Source organism: Chrysochloris asiatica, unplaced genomic scaffold (genome assembly GCF_000296735.1).
Source record: "Chrysochloris asiatica unplaced genomic scaffold, ChrAsi1.0 scaffold00146, whole genome shotgun sequence".
Taxonomy (NCBI): Eukaryota; Metazoa; Chordata; class Mammalia; order Afrosoricida; family Chrysochloridae; genus Chrysochloris; species Chrysochloris asiatica.
In genome coordinates this window covers 635,092-656,058 of record NW_006408664.1, presented here as the reverse complement: position 1 = coordinate 656,058, position 20,967 = coordinate 635,092, and the positions used below count along the sequence as shown (strand labels likewise).

The following is a 20,967-nucleotide window of genomic DNA, read 5'->3' as shown; positions in this document are numbered from 1 at the left end:
TGACAACTTCAATCTTTTCTCCGTTGATAAGAATGTTGTTTATTGGTCCAGTGGTGAGGATTTTTGTTTTCTTTACATTGAGATGTAATCCATACCGAAGGCTGTGCTCTTTGATCTTCATCAGTAAATGTTTAAGTCCTCTTCACTTTCAGCAAACAAGGTTGTATCATCTGCATATTGCAGGTTGTTAATGAGTCTTCCTCCAATCCTGATGCCACGTTTTTCTTCATAGAACCCAGCTTCTCGTATTATTTGCTCAGCATACAGGTTGAACAAGTATGGCGAAAGAATACAACCCTGTCTCACACCTTTCCCAATTTTAAAACATTCAGTGTTCCCATGTTCTGTTCAAACAACTGCTTCTTGGTCCAGGTACAGATTCCTCATGAGTACAATTAAGTGTTCCAGAATACTCATACTTCTCAATGTTGTCCATAGCTTGTCATGATCCACACAATCAAAAGCCTTTGCGTAGTCAATAAAGCACAGGTAAACATCTTTCTGATATTGTCTGCTTTCAGCCAAGATCTATCGGACATCAGCAATGATATCTCTCATTCCACGGCTTCTTCTGAATCCAGCTTGAACCTCTGGAAGTTCTCTGTCAATGTATGATTGTAGCTGTTTCTGTATTACCTTTAGCAAAACTTTACTTGCTTGAGATATCGGAGAGATTATCCAATGATTTCCACATTCCGTCGTGCCACCTTTCTTTGGAATGGGCACAAATATGGATCTCTTCCAATCAGTCAGCCATATAGTTGTCTTCCAAATTTCTTGGCATAGATGAGTGAGTGCCTCCTGTGCCTCCTCACTTTCTTGAAAGATTTCAATTTTTATTCCATCAATTCCTGGTGCCTTGTTCTTTGCCAATTCCTTCGATGCACCTTGGACTTCCTCCCTGAGTATCATTAGCTCTTGGTCATATGGTACCTCTTGAAATGGTTGAACAGTAACCATTTCCTTTTGGTACAGTGACTGTATTCCTTCCATCTTCTCTTGATGCTTTCTGCACCATTCAATAATTTGCCCAAAGAATCTTTCAATAATGAACATGGTTCATTATTGAACTATGGAACATAGTTCTACTCTAACACATGGGTGACCCTGAGTTGGACTTGACTTGATGGAAGTACATCTCGTTAGGGGTCTTCCTTTTTTCTCTGACCCTCCACTTTACCATGATATCCTTCTCCAGGGATAGGTCTCTCCTGACAATACGTCTGAAGTATGAAAGACAAAATCTGGCCATCCTGGCTTCCAAGGAGCATCTGGGTGTACTTTCACCACAAATGTTTGTTTGTTTGGCATTCCATGGTACTTCAGTATTCTCCTCCAACACCAAAACTCAAACACATCAATTCTATAGTCGTCCTTATTCACTGTCCAACTTTCACATGCACGTGAGGTTATTGAAAATACCATGGCTTGGATCAAGCGCACCTTAGTCCTCAGATTGACATTTTTGAACACTTTAAAGAGGTCTTGTATATCAAATTTGCGTAATGCAATATGTCATTTGATTTCCTGATTGCTGCTTCCAGGAGTGTTGATGGTTGATCCAAGCAAAATGAAATCTTTGACAAGTTCAGTACTTTCTCCATTTATATGGATGTTGTTTATTGGTTCAGTGGTGAGGATTTTTGTTTTCTTTACATTGAGATGCAATGCATACCAAAGGCTGTGTGGTCTTTTATCTTTGTCAGTATTTGAAGTTCTCCTCACTTTCAGCAAGCAAGGTTGTATCATCTGCGTATCGCAGGTTGTTAATGAGTCTTCCGCTAATCCTGATGCACCCTTTTCCTAATTTTAAACCATTCGGTGTTCCCTTGTTCTGTTGGAACATCTGCCTCTTGGTCTATGTACAGGTTTCTCATGAGTACAATTAAGTGTTCCAGAATACTCATTCTCCACAGTGTTGCCCATAGTTTGTCATGATTCACATAATCAAAAGCCTTTGAGTAGTCAATAAACACAGTCACACATCTTTCTGGTATTCTCTCCTTTCAGTCAAGATCCATCTAATGTCGGCTATAACATCCCTTGTTCTACGTCCTCTTCTGAATCTGGCTAGAACCTCTGGAAGTTCTCTGTCATTAGCAAAGGCCTAATAGCATAGTGGGTTACATTTTGGGCTGTTAACTGTATCAGTTCAAATCCATCAGTTACTCCACAGGAGAAAAATGAGGCTTTCTTCTCCCATAAAGATTTACAATCTCAGAAAGCCTATACAGAGTTGCTATGAGTTAGAACCAACTTGCCGACACACAACACCACCAACAAAGTTTGATGAGTAGGGAATAGAAATGATGTCCTAAAGGAAGTTTTTACATTCTAAGTATATTTTGTTCATTGATTATACTGTGGTTAACTGAGACAAACTTGAATTTTGGATAAATCAATATGAATCTTCTGCCAAACTGAGAAGGAGGGAGAAGAGGTGATCTCCTTTAAAGCTACTGTGCAGATCTTGCTTTAGCCCCTCCTCCTCAGGAAGTAGTTTAATGGGTATTTCCTTTTCATCAACAGCATGGCCGGACCCCATTGCATCTTGCTGCCAATAAGGGCCATCTCTCTGTCGTTCAGATCTTGCTGAAGGCTGGCTGTGACCTCGATGTCCAGGATGATGTGAGTAGAAGTCATTGTTTCTATCAGGGGATGTGTTGGCCAGGAAGTTTGTCTGCCTAGAAATGCACAGTACAATACATAACCAACTGTGAGGCAGGAGGGTGGTAGATGCCCTCATACACTTTTTACCTCCATCCTGGTCCTCCATGATAGGCAGAAGTGTAGTTTGAATGTCTCCTCTGAGACTCTTCCTCAGAAGTAAGTTAGAGTTTGGTGAACGCGGAATGGTTTTCCCAGTCATAATTTATTCCTTAGCTATTATCATTCAAGTACAGAACCAGACAGGGCATTTCCTCCTGTGTCCAGTACTAGTACATGGAACACCACATACAAACACACATGGAAAGGACTTGCTCGAAATGTGTGACATTTACCACACTTACCATTGAAGAAGAGGTGGGGTTAAAACCTCAATTTTTTCCTTTTCTCACCTTGACCTATGTAAGCCAGTGTATATTTAGTTGAAAAGAATTTATTCCAATTAATCCAAGGGGAAATAAAAGGAGACATATCTCATGGACTCTAAGAAAAGAACACCTCCAGTAAGAATTCACTCTAGTGCTTCATCATTATTGAGACTTGGTTACCAACTCAATTCCGTCTCTGAGTCTCTTCATTCAGTCTCTGGGTGACTTAACCATCCCTTCCTGAGTCAGCTGGGTTGCTGTCTGAGAGTACAGCAGTGAGTACAGTAGGGGTGATGTCACCCATACTCTGTTAGGGGAAAGATGAATTCTCAAGAAGCAGATGTGGACAGGACAGGTAAACTGTCCACTAATGAGCTGTTAGGGTCATATCACTGAAAACTATTTTCAGAAACAAACGCAACTCTAATATGTATCGTAGGACTCTAATAAATAAAAGCAAATGTATAGAACACAGTACTGTCTTGCAAAGTTTACACTCTGTACAGCCCCTTCCAGATTTACATTTTTAACATAAAATAATAGAATATTATTCAAATTTCAGAACCTTGGGTATGTAAGGGTGTGGTTTACGCAAGCCCTTCTAGTTTTCCTTTGATCTCTGAGCAATGTCCAAAAACTTGGCAAACACATTCACAAGTGACAAGAAAAGCATTTTCAAAAAAATAACAAAATATGGCATTGTATTATGCATAAGCAGGTAGTAGTCCTGTGTCTTTCATGAATCCCCAGTTCTTTCTTGTATCTGTTTGGTCATCAAGGATGTTATTTTCAAAAGATGCAGATTTTGCTTTAAGCTGTTGATATGTACCTTGGGTCATAATCCTGCTTTATTTTCCTGTACTGTAGCCATCATAGCATTCTTGATTATATGATATCCTTAGATGACAGGGACAAAAATACAGGGAGGGAGAAGAGATTCTCACCACAGAGAAGGTGGGGTGTTGAATTGCTGGTGCAGACATGTTAGGATGCATCTTGTCTTCTCTTTACATAATTAAAGCCCTTTCTTGCCTTGGTGGCAAGGCTGCAGTGCCACACATGCTAACCCATCCCAGCCCAGCACCTCAGGTTCTGAACCCCAAGTAGCATTATGTTTTCATGCAGCATATGCCCCACGAATGTCCTAGAACTGCTGCTTTTTACATTAGGCAAGGTGGGAGGTAAAACAGCCAGGGGTTCTAACAAGATATCTGTTAGTGAGGGTCGTTTGGAGAAACAGAACCAATGAGGTCCATATATTTAGTTCTTAGCCTGGGTAACCCAAGAGGTTTGCAATTGACTGCTAATCCAAAGGATGGTGGTTCAAACCCACCCATGGAAGACCTGGTGAATTGTTTCCGTAAAGATTACAGCCAAGAAATCCTCATGGAGCAGGTCTTTCCTGTAAGACATGGGGTTGCTATGAGTTGTAGACTGACTTGATTGACAGCAGCTTATAACAGAGAGAGAGAGAAAAAAGGGTGGTGGGGTGGGGCTGATCTATTTCAGGAGCTTGGCTCACACAACAAATCCGAAATCTGTAGCATAGGCAGCAGGCTGGAGATTTCTGCAGACTTGAATCCCAAGATCTATAGGTTAGCCAATAGGATTCATAGTGGAGAGAGTTAGTTCAACCAAAATATCTGTTTATAGACTGGAGGCAGAACACACCCTAAGGAAACACTCTTTTCAACTGATCAGTTGATTACATTAGATTACATTGTGGAAAGTAATTACATTGCATTAAAATATATTAGATTACATTGTAACACAGCAACTGGTCTAGTGTTTGGCCAAACCACTGGGAATCAAATTGGCTAGTTTGATTGGCTCATAAAATTGACCATCACAGTAACTGAGGTGAGATATGTCTGCAGAAGAAAAGCCATCCCTACTTTTAGACAGAGACACCTTTTTATTTATTGAAGTTATTATTTAGTTTGCATCTTTTTCTTGCCCTAGACAATGTGTACCTTGCTTCTCCCTGATAAATTAAAACAAAAAAGGTATAAAAATAACTGGGAAGGGAGAAGGTAGAATTGACCGTTACTAGTTCTGAAGTAGTGCATTTGCTATGTTGGTCTTCTATGCATTTATCATGCCTATTGGTGAAACATATGCAAGAATTTGAAGAAAATGCTTCATGTGTGTTCTTTAAAGAAGGTGGGCAGATGAATTATTGAAAAGAAAATTATCTCAGAAGTTTCCTACCTTGGGTAATGAGTACACATAGAAAATGTTGATGCTGTGAAGAATTTACTCCCAACTTAATATTCTACAGATACTGATCTTTATGTCATGTTAAAGACTGAGAATTAGTGGAAGAATGACCTCCAGTGGCCTGGAGTGGGATTATTATGAATTTCAACCTATGGAAACCAGTTCTTTAGAATATGCAACTCCAGAAGCAAATTCCCTCTTGCTTCCCGCCAATCCTGTCAACTCCCATTGGGGCTGTCACATCATCTCTGATTGGTCAATGGGCAATCACACAGCCCCCACCTCAGAAATAGTCCAGAACCCTGTGGTCTCAGTAGAAAGCATGAAGGAAGACAAAAATAAGAAAAACCAGAGAAGAAAGGCTAGGAAGAACCCTAGAAGATCAGAAAGAGAAAAAGAGGTTAGCAATATGCTTTGTGCACCCAACCTGTTTGAGCTTCCTTGCAACATGTCTGTCTGTACTGCCTCAGAGGGATTCCTCCTGAGAGGAGCAGCTTCACCCTTGCATGACTGGGGTTTCTTCCACGAGCTTGGCTTTGAAATTCTGCATACACTGCGCTCCCTCTTTTTCACTGTGTAGAAGGGCAATATCAAAAGTATTTTAAAAAATAAATTTTAGACTTCAGAGGTTGCAAACCTCTTAAAATCCCAAAGTGAAAAGCACTTATGTCTTAGGAAAATTGAAGATTGTAACTCATGTGCTTTGTGAATAGGTCAGCATGTTCCAAACCAAAGTGCCAAATTTCAGGGTTGCTGGCTCTTCAAGTTTCTAGCTGTAGCACTATTTCTTCCTTCACTTTGTAGTTAATCACTCAATAGATACTTCCTGGGTGCCTATGAAGGCCAAGACACTGTGCTAAGCACCTAGTTGATGACTCACTTAAGAGGCAGCCTGCACCCCTCAGAGGCATCTGATCTTTTTCTAAGGCCCGTTTTAAAGCTAATTGAATTCACAAGTAGGAAACAACTTGTGGTGAATGCAAAGGGCTCAAAAGTTTAGATAGTGGCTCAAACATGCCACCACAAATTAGCTGGCTATGTTAGGCTAGGCCAGAATGATGCTGGGTCTTAGTTTTCTTATCAATAAAATGAGATCATCAGTGCCATAGCACTTGGCATATAATAAACCAAAAAACCCTAAACCATTTGCCATCAAATAGACTGACTCGTGGCGCCCTAGTGTGTCAGAGTAGAGCTGTGCTTCTTACTGCTTTCAGTGGCTGCTTTTTCAGAAGTAGGATACCGTATCTTCTGAAGCATCTCTGGGTAGACTCAAACCTCCGCCCTTTGGGGTAGCAGCTGAGCACATTAACAATGTTCACTACTCAGGGACTCATAGCAAGAGTTCAATAAATAGTCTCAGCATTTTCCCCCCCAGAGTTTTGTGGTTTATTTAAGTCATGGAGTCCTGATGTGGCACTTTAGGATAAAGCACTGGACTGCAAAGTTAGCTTGAACTACAAGGTTGGCAGTTCAAACCAATAAACTGCTGTTCGGAAACCCTACACAGGGTTACTATGAGTCGAAATCGACTCTTAGGCACTGAACAACAACAAAGGGAATACAGATATGTCAAAGTTGTTGCTTGGACTTTAGCAAGTATGTATTAAGGGCACATTTTGTACTTTTCTGAGTGAGATTTCAAAGAGGAAATACTACAACAAAAGTTTTAGTTCTATTGGAGGAAAGTGGATTTGCAGGTAACTGATCCTGCTCCCATGTTGTCGTTAAGTGCTGTTGACTCAGTTCCGACTCATAACGAGCTTGTATGGGGTTTCCAAGGAGTGGCTGGTAGGTTTGAACTGTAGACCTTATAGTTAGCATTCCAGTGTCACTCCTACAGCACCACATCAGGACCCTGCTTCCATGTTGCTGTTAAGTGCCATCTGGTCAGTTCCGACTCATAGAGACCCTGTATAGGGTTTCCGAGGAGAAGCTGGTGGATGTGAACTGCTGACCTTATGATTCGCAGTTCAGTGCTAATCCCACAGTGCCACACCAGGAGTCCATGTTGTTGTTAAGTGCCATAGAATCTATGCTGCTGTTGTTGTGTGCTGTCGATAGAGGGTGTGAAATGTTTTGTGTGTTCTGGGAAAAATAGCTCAGAGATAACCCTGGGCAGCCCTGTATTTTGTATTTCATGTCTCTCATGCTGAGGGCAAAGCTAACCACCCACTGACGGTTAGCTGTGTGGTGGGGAGGGCTGACTTTGGCCCTCATAGCAGTGTTTACCTGACTGCTGATAAAGGAAGGACCCTTGCTTTGGAGGTTGGTGAAGACGGAAGGATCACTATATACTGAGGACAGACAGTCTGTTTACAAAGTGTCCACTGAGAAAGAGCAACTAGAGACTCATGGCCCAATTGGTTTTGGATAATTTGGGTTTACACCATACTTTAGGTCAGTTTCGGTAAACTCCATCACGATTCTGGAGGCAAATGAGAAGTCTTAAAAGTTCTTCTAGAAGTTTTTAAAAATTAAAACTTGGGCAGCTTCACTTGTAATAACTTGTTTAAGCATTAAGCATGCTTCATTTAGAACTACTTCCTAAGGTGCTTGAAATGGATCACAAAATGATGCTACATACCTCCTCACATAAGTCACACACCTCACAAACGTCTTTAGTTCTCCTTGTTGCTGTTAAGTACTATAGAGTCAGCTCTGACTCATAATGACCCTGTATAGGGTTTCCAAGGAATGGCTGGTGGGTTTCAACCGCTGACCTTGTGGATGACAGTCACATGCTTATTGTACAGTGCCACACCAGGACTCCTTAGGTTGATCCATCTAGAAGTTAACATCTGAAAGTTACGTGTAGCTTCTTGCATTCAACTAGAATTTCACAAAGGAAAGTTCACTTGAGTGCAGTAAATACAGTACATTCATGAGGAAAGCAATAATACTGGTATGTTCCAAAGCTGCCTCATCTCAAACTGTAGAAGGCAGTATGTGAAACGTGATACATTTAACCTACTCCAAGGCTTAGATTAGACTGTCCTAACCAGCATAAGCCCTTTGCACAGTCATTTCTATAGTAAGAGTTACTGACTCTCCCCAGGTGTCCAGGGCTTCTTGCTCAATGCTTTATGTACAATGTATATGGAATGGTGAGTTCTACTGTGTAAAAGGCTGTGCTCATTGGTCCAAGATGCTAGGAATTAGCAGGAACTCGGAAACACCTCTCCATGATAGCAGAGGGCAGCGACAGTTCAATGGTACAATTCTTGTCTTCTGTGTGGGACACCTGCTTTGATTTCTGGCCAGTGCCCCTCTTGCCAGTGGAGATTTGCATGTTACTGTGATGTTGAACAGGTTTCAGTGGAGCTTCCAGATGAAGAGTGACTGGGAAGAAAGGCCTGGTTGCCTATTTCTGAATATTGTTGTTGTTGTGAAGTGCCGTTGAGTTATTTCCTACCCATGGCAACCCTGTGTAGGGTTTCCAAGGAGCAGCTGGTGAGCTTGAACTGACAACCTTGCAGTTCACACAGCTTTGCAGTCTGGTGCATTAACCCACAGCGCCACACCAGGAGTCCTTTCTGAACATTGTTGTTAGGTGCCATTGAGTTGGCACCAACTCATAGCGACCTTATGCACAACAGACCGAAACACTGCCCAATCCTGGCCAACCTCGCTACTGTTGCCACGCTTGAGTTCATCAATGCCGCCACGTGGCCAATCCATCTCATTAAGGGTCTTCCTCTTTTCTCTGACTCTCCACCTTACCAAACATGATATCCTTCTTCAGCGACTGGTCCCTCCTGACAATATGTCCGAAGTATGAGAGATGAAGTTGGGCCATCTTGGCCTCCAAGGAGCACTCTGGCTGAACTTCTTCCAAAATGCATCTTTTGGTTCTTTTGGCAGCCCATGGCACTTTTCAATATTCTCCTCCAACACCATAACTCAAAAGCATCAATTCTTCTATGGTCTCCCTTATTCACTGTCCAGCTTTCACATGCATATGTTGTTTTTGTTGTTGTTAAGTACCGTGGAGTCAGTTCCAACTCATAGTGACCCTGCACAGGGTTTCCAAGGCTGTAAATCTTTATGGGAGCAGAATGCCTCATCGTTCTCCCATGGAACCGCTGGTAGTTTCCAACTGCTGACCTTGAGGTTGTCAGCCCTACTCGTAACCCCTTTATTGAAAATACCATGGCTCGGGTCAGGCGAACCTTAGTCCTCAAGCTGACATCTTTGCTCTTCAACACTTTAAAAAGTTCCTGTGCAGCAGATTTGTCTAATGCAATACGTCCTTTGATTTCTTGACTGCTGCTTCCATGAGTGTTGATAGTTGATCCAAGAATGAAATCCTTGACAACTTCAATCTTTTCTCTGTTGATAAGAATGTTGTTTAGTGGTCCAGTGGTGAGGATTTTTGTTTTCTTGACATTGAGATGTAATCCATACTGAAGGCTGTGCTCTTTGATTTTCATCAGTGAATATTTTAAGTGCTCTTCACTTTCAGCAAGTAAGGTTGTATCATCTGCGTATTGCAGGTTGTTAATGAGTCTTCCTCCAATACTGTTGCCATGCTTTTTTTCATAGAACCCAGCTTCTCAGATATTTGCTCAGCATACAGGTTGAATAAGTATGGTGAAAGACAACCTTGTCGCACACCTTTCTTAATTTGAAACCATTCCGTGTTCCCATGTTCTGTTCAAACAACTGCCCCTTGATCCAGGTACAGATTCCTCATGAGCACAATTAAGTGTTCCAGAATATTCATACTTCACAATGTTGTCGATAGCTTGTCATGATCCACACAATCTAAAGCCTTTGTGTAGTCAGTAAAGCACAGGTAAACATCTTCCTGATATTCTCTGCTATCAGCCAAGATCCATCAGACATCAGCAATGATATCCCTCATTCCACATCATCTTCTGAATCCAGCGTGAACCTCTGGAAGTTCTCTGTCAATGTAATGCTTGTAGCTGTTTCTGTATTACCTTGAGTAAAACTTTACTCCCATGGGATATCAAAGAGATTGTCCAATGATTTCCGCATACCATTCTAAACATTAGCCAGTAGAAATACTGTGTCTGGTCCTGTTTCATATGGGATTGTCGTAAATTGGGAAGCTGGCTCAAAAGTAGCTAACAACAGCAAACAGAATTCTGAACAAGTCAGTGTTTACCCTGAGAGAATATGCTTTAATCTTTGTCAGCAAACCAGTAAGTAGTGAAATAGAGGTCAATTTCAGAAAAAAAAACACCATTTTGGTAGGGAAATGGGCAGTCTTACATAAGTTTTTAAAATGAGGATGTGGTCAGTTTCTCCTATCATTTCTTACTTAGTATAATGTATATAAATTCAGTATATCTCTATAATACTTGCTAAGGTGATTAAAATGTATCCCATAATGGCACAGCACACCTCTTACAACCACTGACCTAGTGTCCATGTTCTTCTTTTGACTGTATGACACACAAGAAGGGTCCTGTTTAAATAGAAGGACCAAGCAGAGGACCGGTGCTGGAAATGTCCAGGACAGCTGATGAAATGGTGATAATGGGTCTGACCTCACCCGGCCCTGTGGAGATCCCTTCAAGTCTATTAATGAACAGTGAGAAGAGGTTCTGAGATTTGCACAGTACCATCACTGCCACATTCCTACTGCTGAGACTTTTAATAAATAGACGCTTTTTCCTGGTGCTAACAGCTCCGTGTGCTAAATATAACAATTTGGAAAATGTTAAAAAGTATCAGGAAGAAAATAAAATCACTTCCCCTCATGGATTTTTAAACAGAGACCTTTTTAATTTTAAGAAAGTTAATTTGAATTTTAACTAGATGCTTTTAATATGCATTATTGATGACTATAAAACATCAAGAAGTTTAGTAAATAGTATTGATATTTCATTATGGCTATTTCCAAGTAACAGTGTATTCCTCTTTTTTTGAAAAAAAAAAACAAACAAAAAAAACGAAAATCCCATGTTTCCTGGTGTGGCGCTATGGATTAATGCACTGGACTGCAAGGTTGGTTTGAACTGCAAGGTTGGCGGTTCAGGCTTACCTTGGAAACCATATACAGGGTCATTATGAGTTGGAACCGACTCGATAGCACTTAACAACAACAACAACGTAGGACATCAAGAAGTTTAGTAAATAATACAGCTATTTCATTATGGCTATTACAAGTAACAGTGTATTCCTCTTTAAAAAAAAAAATCCCATGCTTCCTGTTTTGTAATTGTCTCCCTTTTTCTCTCTCAGGCTAAATATCAATAAAATGATGCCTGAATGTACACTTTGCGCCTCCATTGCTCTGCCAGAAAATTTCATTTATATGAAACTCTTACCAGCTCAATCGTCGAATCTCAGGGAAGGGGGGGATCTTGAGGATCATCCTTCTCCTTTTACAGAGGTGACAGATCCTTTCCAAGACTCTGCACTTGTGAGTCAGGACTGTACCCAGGTCTCCTGAGCTCTTCCCTTCCACTAGGAATTTCCACACAGCTTACCCATCTCTCTGTTGGAGCCTTGACCAGTTTGAGTGGCTCCATCTGATTTGTCTCGACTTGATTTTCCTGAGTCAAGGCTGGAGATAAAGTGTGCTTGCTTGCTCGCTCTTACAGACTTCAGAACTCTCCTATTACACTCTTAACCTTCTTACCTCTGGGAGTGCTTAGTCTTCTGAGCTGCAATTAGGGCAAAAGTCAAGTTCCCTTAGGCACTCTGAGCAAGAAAGAGGGGAGTTGGCAATCCCAGGAATCTGACCACAGAGAAAGGGGTCAAATGCAACATAAAGCAGTAAGGATGTTGTTGTAAAATATTGGAGGAGGCTGTTTAGATGTATGTAATGATAGAGGCTGTGGATGTACATGGCTTGGGGCCATGAAATTCCTGGGGTCCTCAGATGAAATCAGAGTAACCCTGTTTTGCTCTTGGCTAGAGCAAGTTAACAAATTATATGGCCATCATCAAATCATGGATGCTGGACATCAAATCATAACAGAGCTGGACAGTGATTGCTCTGGAGGAAGGGAATAAGAGGGCCTAGCGTGTCATAGAAATTCCAGGCATTGTTGGTTCAAGTGCTTGGCACACCCAGTATGGCTTTCAGACCTGTCTTTCTCAGATCTTACCAACCCATTCTGTTAAGGCTGGCTCTGCAGCTGAGGGGCGTCTTGTGGTGGAGTTTGCCGTCAGGCCAGGATGTATGCACTGTCTACTAACTAGAATGCAAAGCCCGCCTTGCCCATTGTAACCAAGTTCTTTGGACTCACCAGTCTGCTCTGTATGGAAACGGGACATGTCCTGTGTCAGTCTGGAGAAGTGGTATGGGGTCTGTTGGGAAGAACTGATCACTGGTTCTGCTTCTCTGTCATGTGCAGGGGGACCAGACCGCCCTGCACCGTGCCACGGTGGTGGGGAACACCGAGATCCTCGCTGCGCTCATCCAGGAGGGGTGTGCTTTGGACAGGCAGGACAAGGTAAGGGGGTGTGGTTCCTTTCTGCACTGCAGCACCACCTGAGCTTGTGGGCCACGATCACAGTGGGAGCTGGAAAAGTCCAATTTAGAAAGAAACGCTAGTACTCACGGTGTTACTCTTCCTGGGTCTTACCATTCATGAGTTCACATGACAAGATCAGACAGTTTCTGTTGCAAGGGTCCCTGGTTTCCTAGCAAATTGTAAACTTTAATCCTTCACGCTGTTTTTGTGGCATCAGAGGCAACCACATATATCATTCAAGTCCTGGTATGGTACTATAGGATAAACACTGAATTGCTAACCACAGGGTCAGCAGTTCAAACCCAACAACCGCTCCTTTGGAACCTTATATAGGGTCTCTATGAGTGGGAACCAACTTGACTGCACTTAACATTAGCAGCAACAATGATCTAGATGTGATGCCTTATGGAGGCCTCAGTGAGGATACTTGCCTTTTTTATTTATGTTTTAAACCAGCCTTTCATTGAAGCATAATATACTCCCTGAATTTTTCCTGCCTGATCACACCTATGGGACCAGCACTGGATCAAGAAGCAGATCATTACTCCTCCTCTGTGGTCCCTTCCATTCACCTCCTGTAGTGCCAACTGCTTCCTACATGTGCAGTCACATCATCCCAGCATCACCCTGCACCATGGCTGCTGATGTGTGCAGGCACCATGTCTACTGGGAGCCCAGGTTTCCCCCGAGTGTGTCAGCAGCACTAGCCTTTGTCTCTTTCATGCATGTTTCCAAGTATTAGCTGGAGACCCAGGTGTGTTTGGTATAGAAATCTAAGCCAGAGCTTAGCTATACTTGGTACATACTTCTGCACTGCCCCCAACTGGCTGACCTGGGAACAGGATCCACCTTTCTCCCTCATGATAACTTCTAACTTCTGTCTCCAGTGCTCCCAGCAACATCTCTTTTTCATAGTACTGGTGCTGTAGGATCAGGACTGGACTGCGAACCACAAGGTCAATGGTTCAAATCCACCAGCCGTTCCTCGGAAACACTATACAGGGTTGCTATGTGACAGCACTGACTTTACTACATTTAACAACAACAATAATTATGAAAATAAGGAGCCCTGCTGGTGCTTTAGAATAAACACTGAACTGCTAACCCAACGGCAATTCAAATCCATCAGCTGCCAAGCAGGAGAAAGATGAGGCTTTCTGCCCCCATGATGATTTACAGCCTCAGAGGACCTTGAACAGGTAGCTGTGAGTCAGAATCAGCTAGGTGGCAGTGGATTTAACTTTTTTTTTTTTTTTAATTAGGCAAATAAGGAGTTCTAGGGGCGCAGTAGGTTATGCACTGGGCTGTTAACCACTAGGTCTGTGGTTCAAACCTACCAGCTGCTCCTTGAGAGAAGGAAGAAGCTGTCTGTTCCCATGAAGATTTACAGCCTTGGAAACAGTTCCAAGGAGCGGTCCTATTATGTCCTTTAGGGGGCACCATGATTGGGATCATCTTCATGGCATTGGGTGGTGTGATTAAGCAAATAAGAGCTATGTTTATTAATTGGCTGGTTTCCATTGAAAAGCCAAATATTGAAGATGCTTGTTTATCTTCTTTACAGATCATTCTGTGCCGCTCATTTGTTTGGGGTCCTGAGGATTTGGGGTCAAACTCTTTAGGGTGAAACTAAATTTGGAGGAAGAAAATGGGAGGAATCTATCTATGAGGCCCACGGGCCCTTGGGCTGTACAAATCCCAGCTCCTCATTTGCTCTGTCTCTGCAGAGTTCTCTGATGCTAGGAGTAGAGCAAACGCCCAGGAGCGATGCTGAAGGGGGAGGAACAGAACTTGTCCTGACTGAGGCTGCTTTCAGTTAACTGTGAACTTTGGATGGCCCTGGAGCCTTTCTCACCCATGGTTCCCAGGGCACCCTAAGGCATACTTTGTGCATCATGAACTCATTTCTCTTCTAAACATCTTGGATGGTACCATTTCTGGAAGAATTGAGGAGACAGTCAACTCAAATCATTTTCTGTGCTCTGTGGTTCAGATGAGGAACTCCCATTGAGCCAGGCCCTATGTTGTGCCCTAAACATTTACCCAAGAGAAGAGAAGAAACATTTTCAGATCCTTTGGAGAATATGATGAGATGAATTCGATCTTGGGTAGTATGCTTTCTTTCCTTGTGTTTGTTCCTTAGGATGGGAATACAGCCCTGCATGAAGCATCCTGGCATGGATTCAGCCAGTCAGCCAAGTTGCTTGTTAAGGCAGGAGCCAATGTGCTTGCCAGGAACAAGGTAAGACTCTGCAGGTGAGGATGGCCTTACCTTGATCCATGTGGAGCCTCCTCTTGGTGAGCAGTGATTGCTCAGCAGGGCATGCAGAACCTGGCAGGGTCCCAGTTCCACTCAGAAGTTTCATCTGTGGAGAAGACTGGAAGCTGATTAATATTCCAGGTTAGAAAGGAAGCCCACCCTTAGCATTGGTAAAACTCTACGGATTATGTGAAAGATCCAGCTGCTACTGAAACCTATATTGGATTATGTCCCCACCTTCTTGACTATATTAAAGAAAAATACAGCAATAGAGAGGTGGCATTGAAAAAAATCTGTAAAAGAACTTAGAAAGGTATGTGTATGCTCAGTACATGTAAGAGTGGTTGTAAGTGAGCCCACTCGAACTCCACTCAGTCCAACCAACCAAGAACCTTAATATTGGTCCTAGGTTTTCACCCAATAACTGTCCTTCTACAAGTTTATTCTAAAACAAAGCAATAGAAGATACTGATAAAAATAAAAATGTATCTACAGGATTTTCATGACAGCAAGTTAGTTATAGGAGCAAAAAAAGGATGTGTGATTTAAAATTATGGTTATTTGCATAATGGAATACAGTGTACTCATTAAAATTACATTTTTTGAGATAATTTTCACAATTTATTGACAGATAGGACCAAGGGAAACAAACACTACATGTCTTAATGCTTACTATCAATGCATATATACATGAAAAATGAAAGTCTGGAAGGCTATCCACCAAAATGTAAACTATGGTTAACTAGGAATTGAGACAGATTGATTTTTTATTTTTAACTTTTGTTTCTTTCCACACGTTTTCGAAATAAGCTCATTATTTCCTATATAATTGGGGAAAGGGTGTGTTTTATTTTAGAAAGAAGAAGTATTATCAATACTCTTGGGTTATTTGCATTAGTTGTGAAAAGGGAGTCAAGATGCATCCCCTTTTCTGTCCTTGGATGCACATCATGCATCTGTGCTAAGGTTTTGAAGGGGCCTGAAGATTTCCCACAATGTAGCTGGCATCTCTGTGCTAGACTGGGCCTTTGTGTGGCAGCAGTATAGAAGCATGGACAACAGCCACCTCCCTAAAACACATACACACATTTGCATGACCAAGTTGGATCTGAAACCATAGTGTCTCTAGTTAAGGATACATACATATACATCTGCACACAAGATCTTAACATCAGGCTAAGTCAACCTATCAGGAATATGCTCCATCAATATAGTGACTACTCTGGCCACACATTTAAGGAGATAGAAAAGAAATTTTGAAACTCCTTTGTGAATGTGTCATCTGCATGTTGAGTGAGAGAACCCTCCCCTAGTGCCTTTGACCTCTGTTGAGATCTCCCAGCTACTACTGCGTTTCCACTGTTGTTCTTATAGAGTGGCACTGTGGGATGAAGCACTGGACCAAAAGGTTGGTTTGAACCATGAGGTTGGCGTTTCAGACTCACCAGCCGCTCCTCAGGAACCCTGTACAGGGTCACTATGAGTCGGAACCAACTTGACAACACTTAACTACAACAACATAATAGATTGTCAGTAAGCAAGCCCCACCCCCTGTCCTCACAGAGAACATTAACTGAGCATCTCCTACTTCTTAGAGTTGGTATTAAAAATAAAAAAGTGCAATTACATACCATCTCAGGTTCCACTTTGAGGAAGTACACAGTAGATGCTTAGAGAATATTTGTTGAATGAATGAATGGTAGAGCAGCCACTAGCAGTGAACCAGGCGGTATTAGAGATGTTAAGATGCATAGCTTGATTCTTTCCCTCGAAGAACTTTCAACCCATGAGGGAACCATGAGAGACTTTGAGGCAGTAAACAGTAGACAGGCATGAGTAGTGCCAAGAGGAATCAGCAAGAGACACCACAGGAGGTTGGTGTTAGTCTGAGAGTTCTTGTGTGCATTCAGGAGGTTAAGTATATAAGCTCAGAGTTTGTTCCTCTGAGGTTAAAAGCTGGTCAGGGCTGTGGCTGTCTGGGCTTATTGCCTGTTTACTGCTCTCCGTCATGAGAGTACGCCCCTATGGATATCATTTATTGGTACTCCAAGATGTTAGATACCTGACCTTTTGAGAAGAGGAAGAAATATTAAAAAAGAAGAAAATGTCATCTGTTCACTTTTCTCTCCTTTCATAGCATCAGTTCTAACTGGCCTTGGTTGAATCTTTTTCTTTATTGTCTCTGAGAATTTGGAGGAGAGGCACAAACCTGAGTGCTGTTAGTACAGGGCTTCTAACTGGTTCATTCTGGCTCAATCCCCTCTGAGAATTTGCCTTTCCACTGGGGGTTGAACTGGAATTAACCAGTTTGAAGCTCTCAAGTATTTAAGTGAGCCCAGTGGTTTTCAGCGCTGGTTGCACATTAGAATACCAGGGGGAGCTTTTAAAAATGCCTTTGCACAGCTGCACCCCTTCTGGGGATTCTGGCTTACATGGCATGTGGGAAACCAGACATTAGCACTGAAAGTCTTGTATTCCAGAACAACCTTCAGGCAAACCTGGACAGCTGGTCTCCCAAATCCTAGCCATCAAGGGTTTTTTTTGTCGTTTTTTTTTTAAAGACTCTACTGAGCCTGCTTTTCCTGTTAACTCTCCAGCACTTTCAGGCCCTACTCACATATCCTCAGAAAGCTCTGTTATTTCACCCAATTCTTTCAGCAAGATTGCTGTGGACATTATTCAAACTCTTGGCTGTCATTGTGACATGGCATGTTGAAGGTTGTTGTTATTGTTAGGTGCTGTGCAGTTGGTTCCAACTCATAATGATCCTCTGCACAACAGAATGAAACACTGCCCGGTCCCGAACCATCCTCACAATTGTTACGTTAGAGCCCATTGCTGCTGCCACTCTGTCAATCCATTTCCTTGGGGGTCTTCTCTTTTTTGCTGACCCTCTACCTTGGCAAATATGATGTCTTTCTCCAGCAACTGACTCCCCCTGATAGCATGTTGGCCCAAAGAGGCCCAAAAAGCAAGGGGATTGCTATCTTTATGGTAAGATGCAGTTGAAAGTAAAATTGCTTTCCTAGGTACACTGAACAGCTTCTCACAGCCCCATTTTAACAGGTTGTCAGAGTTAGTTCCAATTCTTGGCAAACCCATGTGTGTCAGAGTAGTATTGCGTAGGATTGCCAATGATTGACTTTCCAGAAGTAGGTCACCAGATCTTTCTTCTGAGGTACCTCTGTGTAGATTGAGCCTCCAACTTAAAAAAAAAAAAAAAAATTGTACACTTTAGTTGAAAGTTTACAGAGCAAATTAGTTTCCCATTCGATGGTTTATACATAAACATATTCCATTACTCTGGTTTGAGCCTGCAGCTTCCTGGTTAGCAGCCATGTATCACCTGTAAGAAGGGACTCAAGTTTGAGAATATTAGGAGCCTTTCCCAGTGGCTTGCAGCTAGTAAATAGCTGAGAAAGGACTTAGAGCTCAGGTTTTATGACATATGTACCTATTTGGAATCCAAATTAAATCTTTCTTCTGAGCAGGAAAAAGTAAAAATCATTCACTGCCCTCTCTGCCCTAGGAGGCAAGTTAAAATGCTAATCAGGTTACAGAATGGGACCAATCTTCCCCACCTAAGAGATAAGATAGAATGCTAATCAAGTTAGGGAATAGGACTTGTCTTCCTGGCTTTCCCCCTGCCCTCCAACAGGTATGCAGCCTGGCCCCTCCCCGACTCTGATCGCATAAAGGCCCGTGTTACCCTCCATTCAGGGCTCAGAATCAGGAGAAATTAGCTCCTCTGAGTCAGCCAGCTTAATAAAATCTGAAACTCTGCTTCACCTCTCTGAGTGGCCTCGGGTTCTTCAACCACAAATCTCAAACTGTTGTAACATTTCCACTTAGAGCCTATCCAGAAGATGAGGATAAGAGTGCTGTCTTTGTTTCTCCCTCTGCAAGGTGTGCCCTGTGCAGGCCTGTGGAGAAGGGAGTCCCTGACATGTCCTCCCTCTGTCTGCCTCTCTCCAGGCAGGGAACACCGCTCTGCACCTGGCCTGCCAGAACAGCCATTCCCAGAGTGCACGGGTCCTCCTCCTGGGCGGCTCCCGTGCGGACCTCAAAAACAACGTGAGTGAACAAAACCGTCTTCTCATGCCACCGGAAAACAGCTCCAGGATCTCACTTGATGACTGAAAGTTATAAATTAAAGTATTGAAAGTGTCTGTGAGTTATGTAGATAAAGTATTCATTTTTTACTAGCTTTCTAAGTGATCCTTTAGAGACATGAGGAGTCCAAAAATTTGGAAACAAGGCTTTTCTTCTGCCCTTTCCCCTGGCTCCTCAGTGCCTTTTCTCATTTTTGCTACATGTTTCTGGTGAGTTATAGGCTAGGAAGCCCCTACCAGCACACATAGAGCATTGTATTATTAGCAAGTATTGTATGATGCAGTACAGGGGAGGCCTTACAATGTTGTTTTTCTAGCTCTCCATACCTGGCATCTGTAAAGTCTGATCTTACCATTAAGGTGTCCTTGGAATCAATAGTCAGAAGATGCCCAACTCAAAAGATCTCAAGAGCTCTCACTAAAGACACTGCGTTTCCTTTATAGCCCTAGGCTTTAGCCACCTTGGCTAGAGAATTTGACTGGTGTTTCTCCCCAAATGACCTTAGCTCTCCCCTTTATGGGACCCAGTCATCTAACAGGGTTCATAGAGAGCCCTGTGCCTCAACATGAACACAGTTCCTCCTTCATCCAGAGAAAGAAGGTTCTGTTGAGTGGCTGCTGTTCTCCAGGCAGAGCTATAAATTCGGGAGTCAAGAGAACGCTGCAGAATGTCGCAACTTCATCTCCAATTTTGTCCTTCTGTGAACAGAGTTCAGTTTGTGACCACTAAGGACGATCCTGACCCTAAGCTATTCTGAATGTCTTTTTGTTTCCTCCCAGTGATCTGCTTCCTCATCCGCTCCTCAGGTCACACTGATACTGGGTTCCAACTGACAAGGGATGTTTCTGGAATTTTCTAGAACACATGTGCTCTTAAAATTCAACAACTCACTCTGCTACGTTGTCTTGTTAGCCAACCATTGGCTTATTTCCAAAGCGATACATTCTTACTGCAATGTATTGCAGAGCTCTGAGATTATAGGTGAGGTGGAAACAGTGAATCCTTATCTGAATGCAGGGTAAACAGGGCCTGCCTTAGCTCTTGTGAGGGTCTTATGGGAAACAAACATCCATGTGTGAAATGTAGATGTGGAGATTCTGGTTGCCTACTTCGTTGCCCTACGTGGCATCAAGTGAGCAGGACTGCATGCAGCAACCACAGCAGCCAAGATCAAAAACAGAGGTGCTTATCATTCAAGTTGTCATCCCCTGAAGAATGTATGATAGTGTGCCAGCTCTGAAATGATATTTTATTTTTATTTCTATTTTGCTTTGTAACTGCTCAAACTGTGCTTAGAGTGTGATTTCTGTCCGCAGGCAGGCGACACCTGTTTGCACGTTGCCGCACGCTATAATCACTTGTCCATCATTAGGCTCCTCCTCAGTGCTTTCTGTTCTGTCCATGAAAAGAACCAGGTTAGTGCATGTGTCCTCCCCATGGCCGCCAGGCACCCTTCCCCCGGGCTGGCAGGTGTGTTAGTAAATGGGCACAGAGGTTGCTGGGAGCTGGTGCCCTCTGGCCTGTGTGAAACTGAGTTGATGGTGACTTTTGTGTGGGCATGCCATTGAGCCCTGGTGGCCTTGGCTTCTCTGACCTCCAGATTAAGGGTGCCCTTATCATTGCAGTGCATATCACCACATTTGCATATTGCATTTTCTGGAGCTCCTGGAGTGGGTTTTGGTTTTTAATACAGTTTTTTAAAGGGAGTCTACAAAGATAGCGTGACTTAGTAAATAAGCAAAGAATTAAAAGCCTCATAGCTCTAAGAGTTCTGTTCCTTGCATTGCCACCTCCTTTTATTTGGGCAGATGGAGTCTTTTATTTCTGAAAAGTTGGGAACATGATCAGTTTCTGTGTTGGTGGGCTTTTTTTTTTTTTTTTT

General features: G+C 42.6%; 1 protein-coding gene across 4 annotated transcripts in view; it reads left to right on the top strand.

Annotated features, from left to right (window-relative positions):
* Positions 1 to 20,967, top strand: part of ANKRD6 (ankyrin repeat domain 6) — a 59,578-nt gene that overhangs the window by 20,888 nt on the left and 17,723 nt on the right. For 3 of the 4 annotated variants that reach the window (XM_006870617.1, XM_006870615.1, XM_006870616.1), the window contains exons 2-6: positions 2,530 to 2,628; positions 12,593 to 12,691; positions 14,856 to 14,954; positions 18,948 to 19,046; positions 20,402 to 20,500. In XM_006870617.1, the coding sequence (XP_006870679.1) occupies positions 2,530 to 2,628; positions 12,593 to 12,691; positions 14,856 to 14,954; positions 18,948 to 19,046; positions 20,402 to 20,500 (495 nt within the window). The remainder of the gene's footprint in view (positions 1 to 2,529; positions 2,629 to 12,592; positions 12,692 to 14,855; positions 14,955 to 18,947; positions 19,047 to 20,401; positions 20,501 to 20,967) is intronic. The other variant, XM_006870618.1, reaches the window with a different exon arrangement.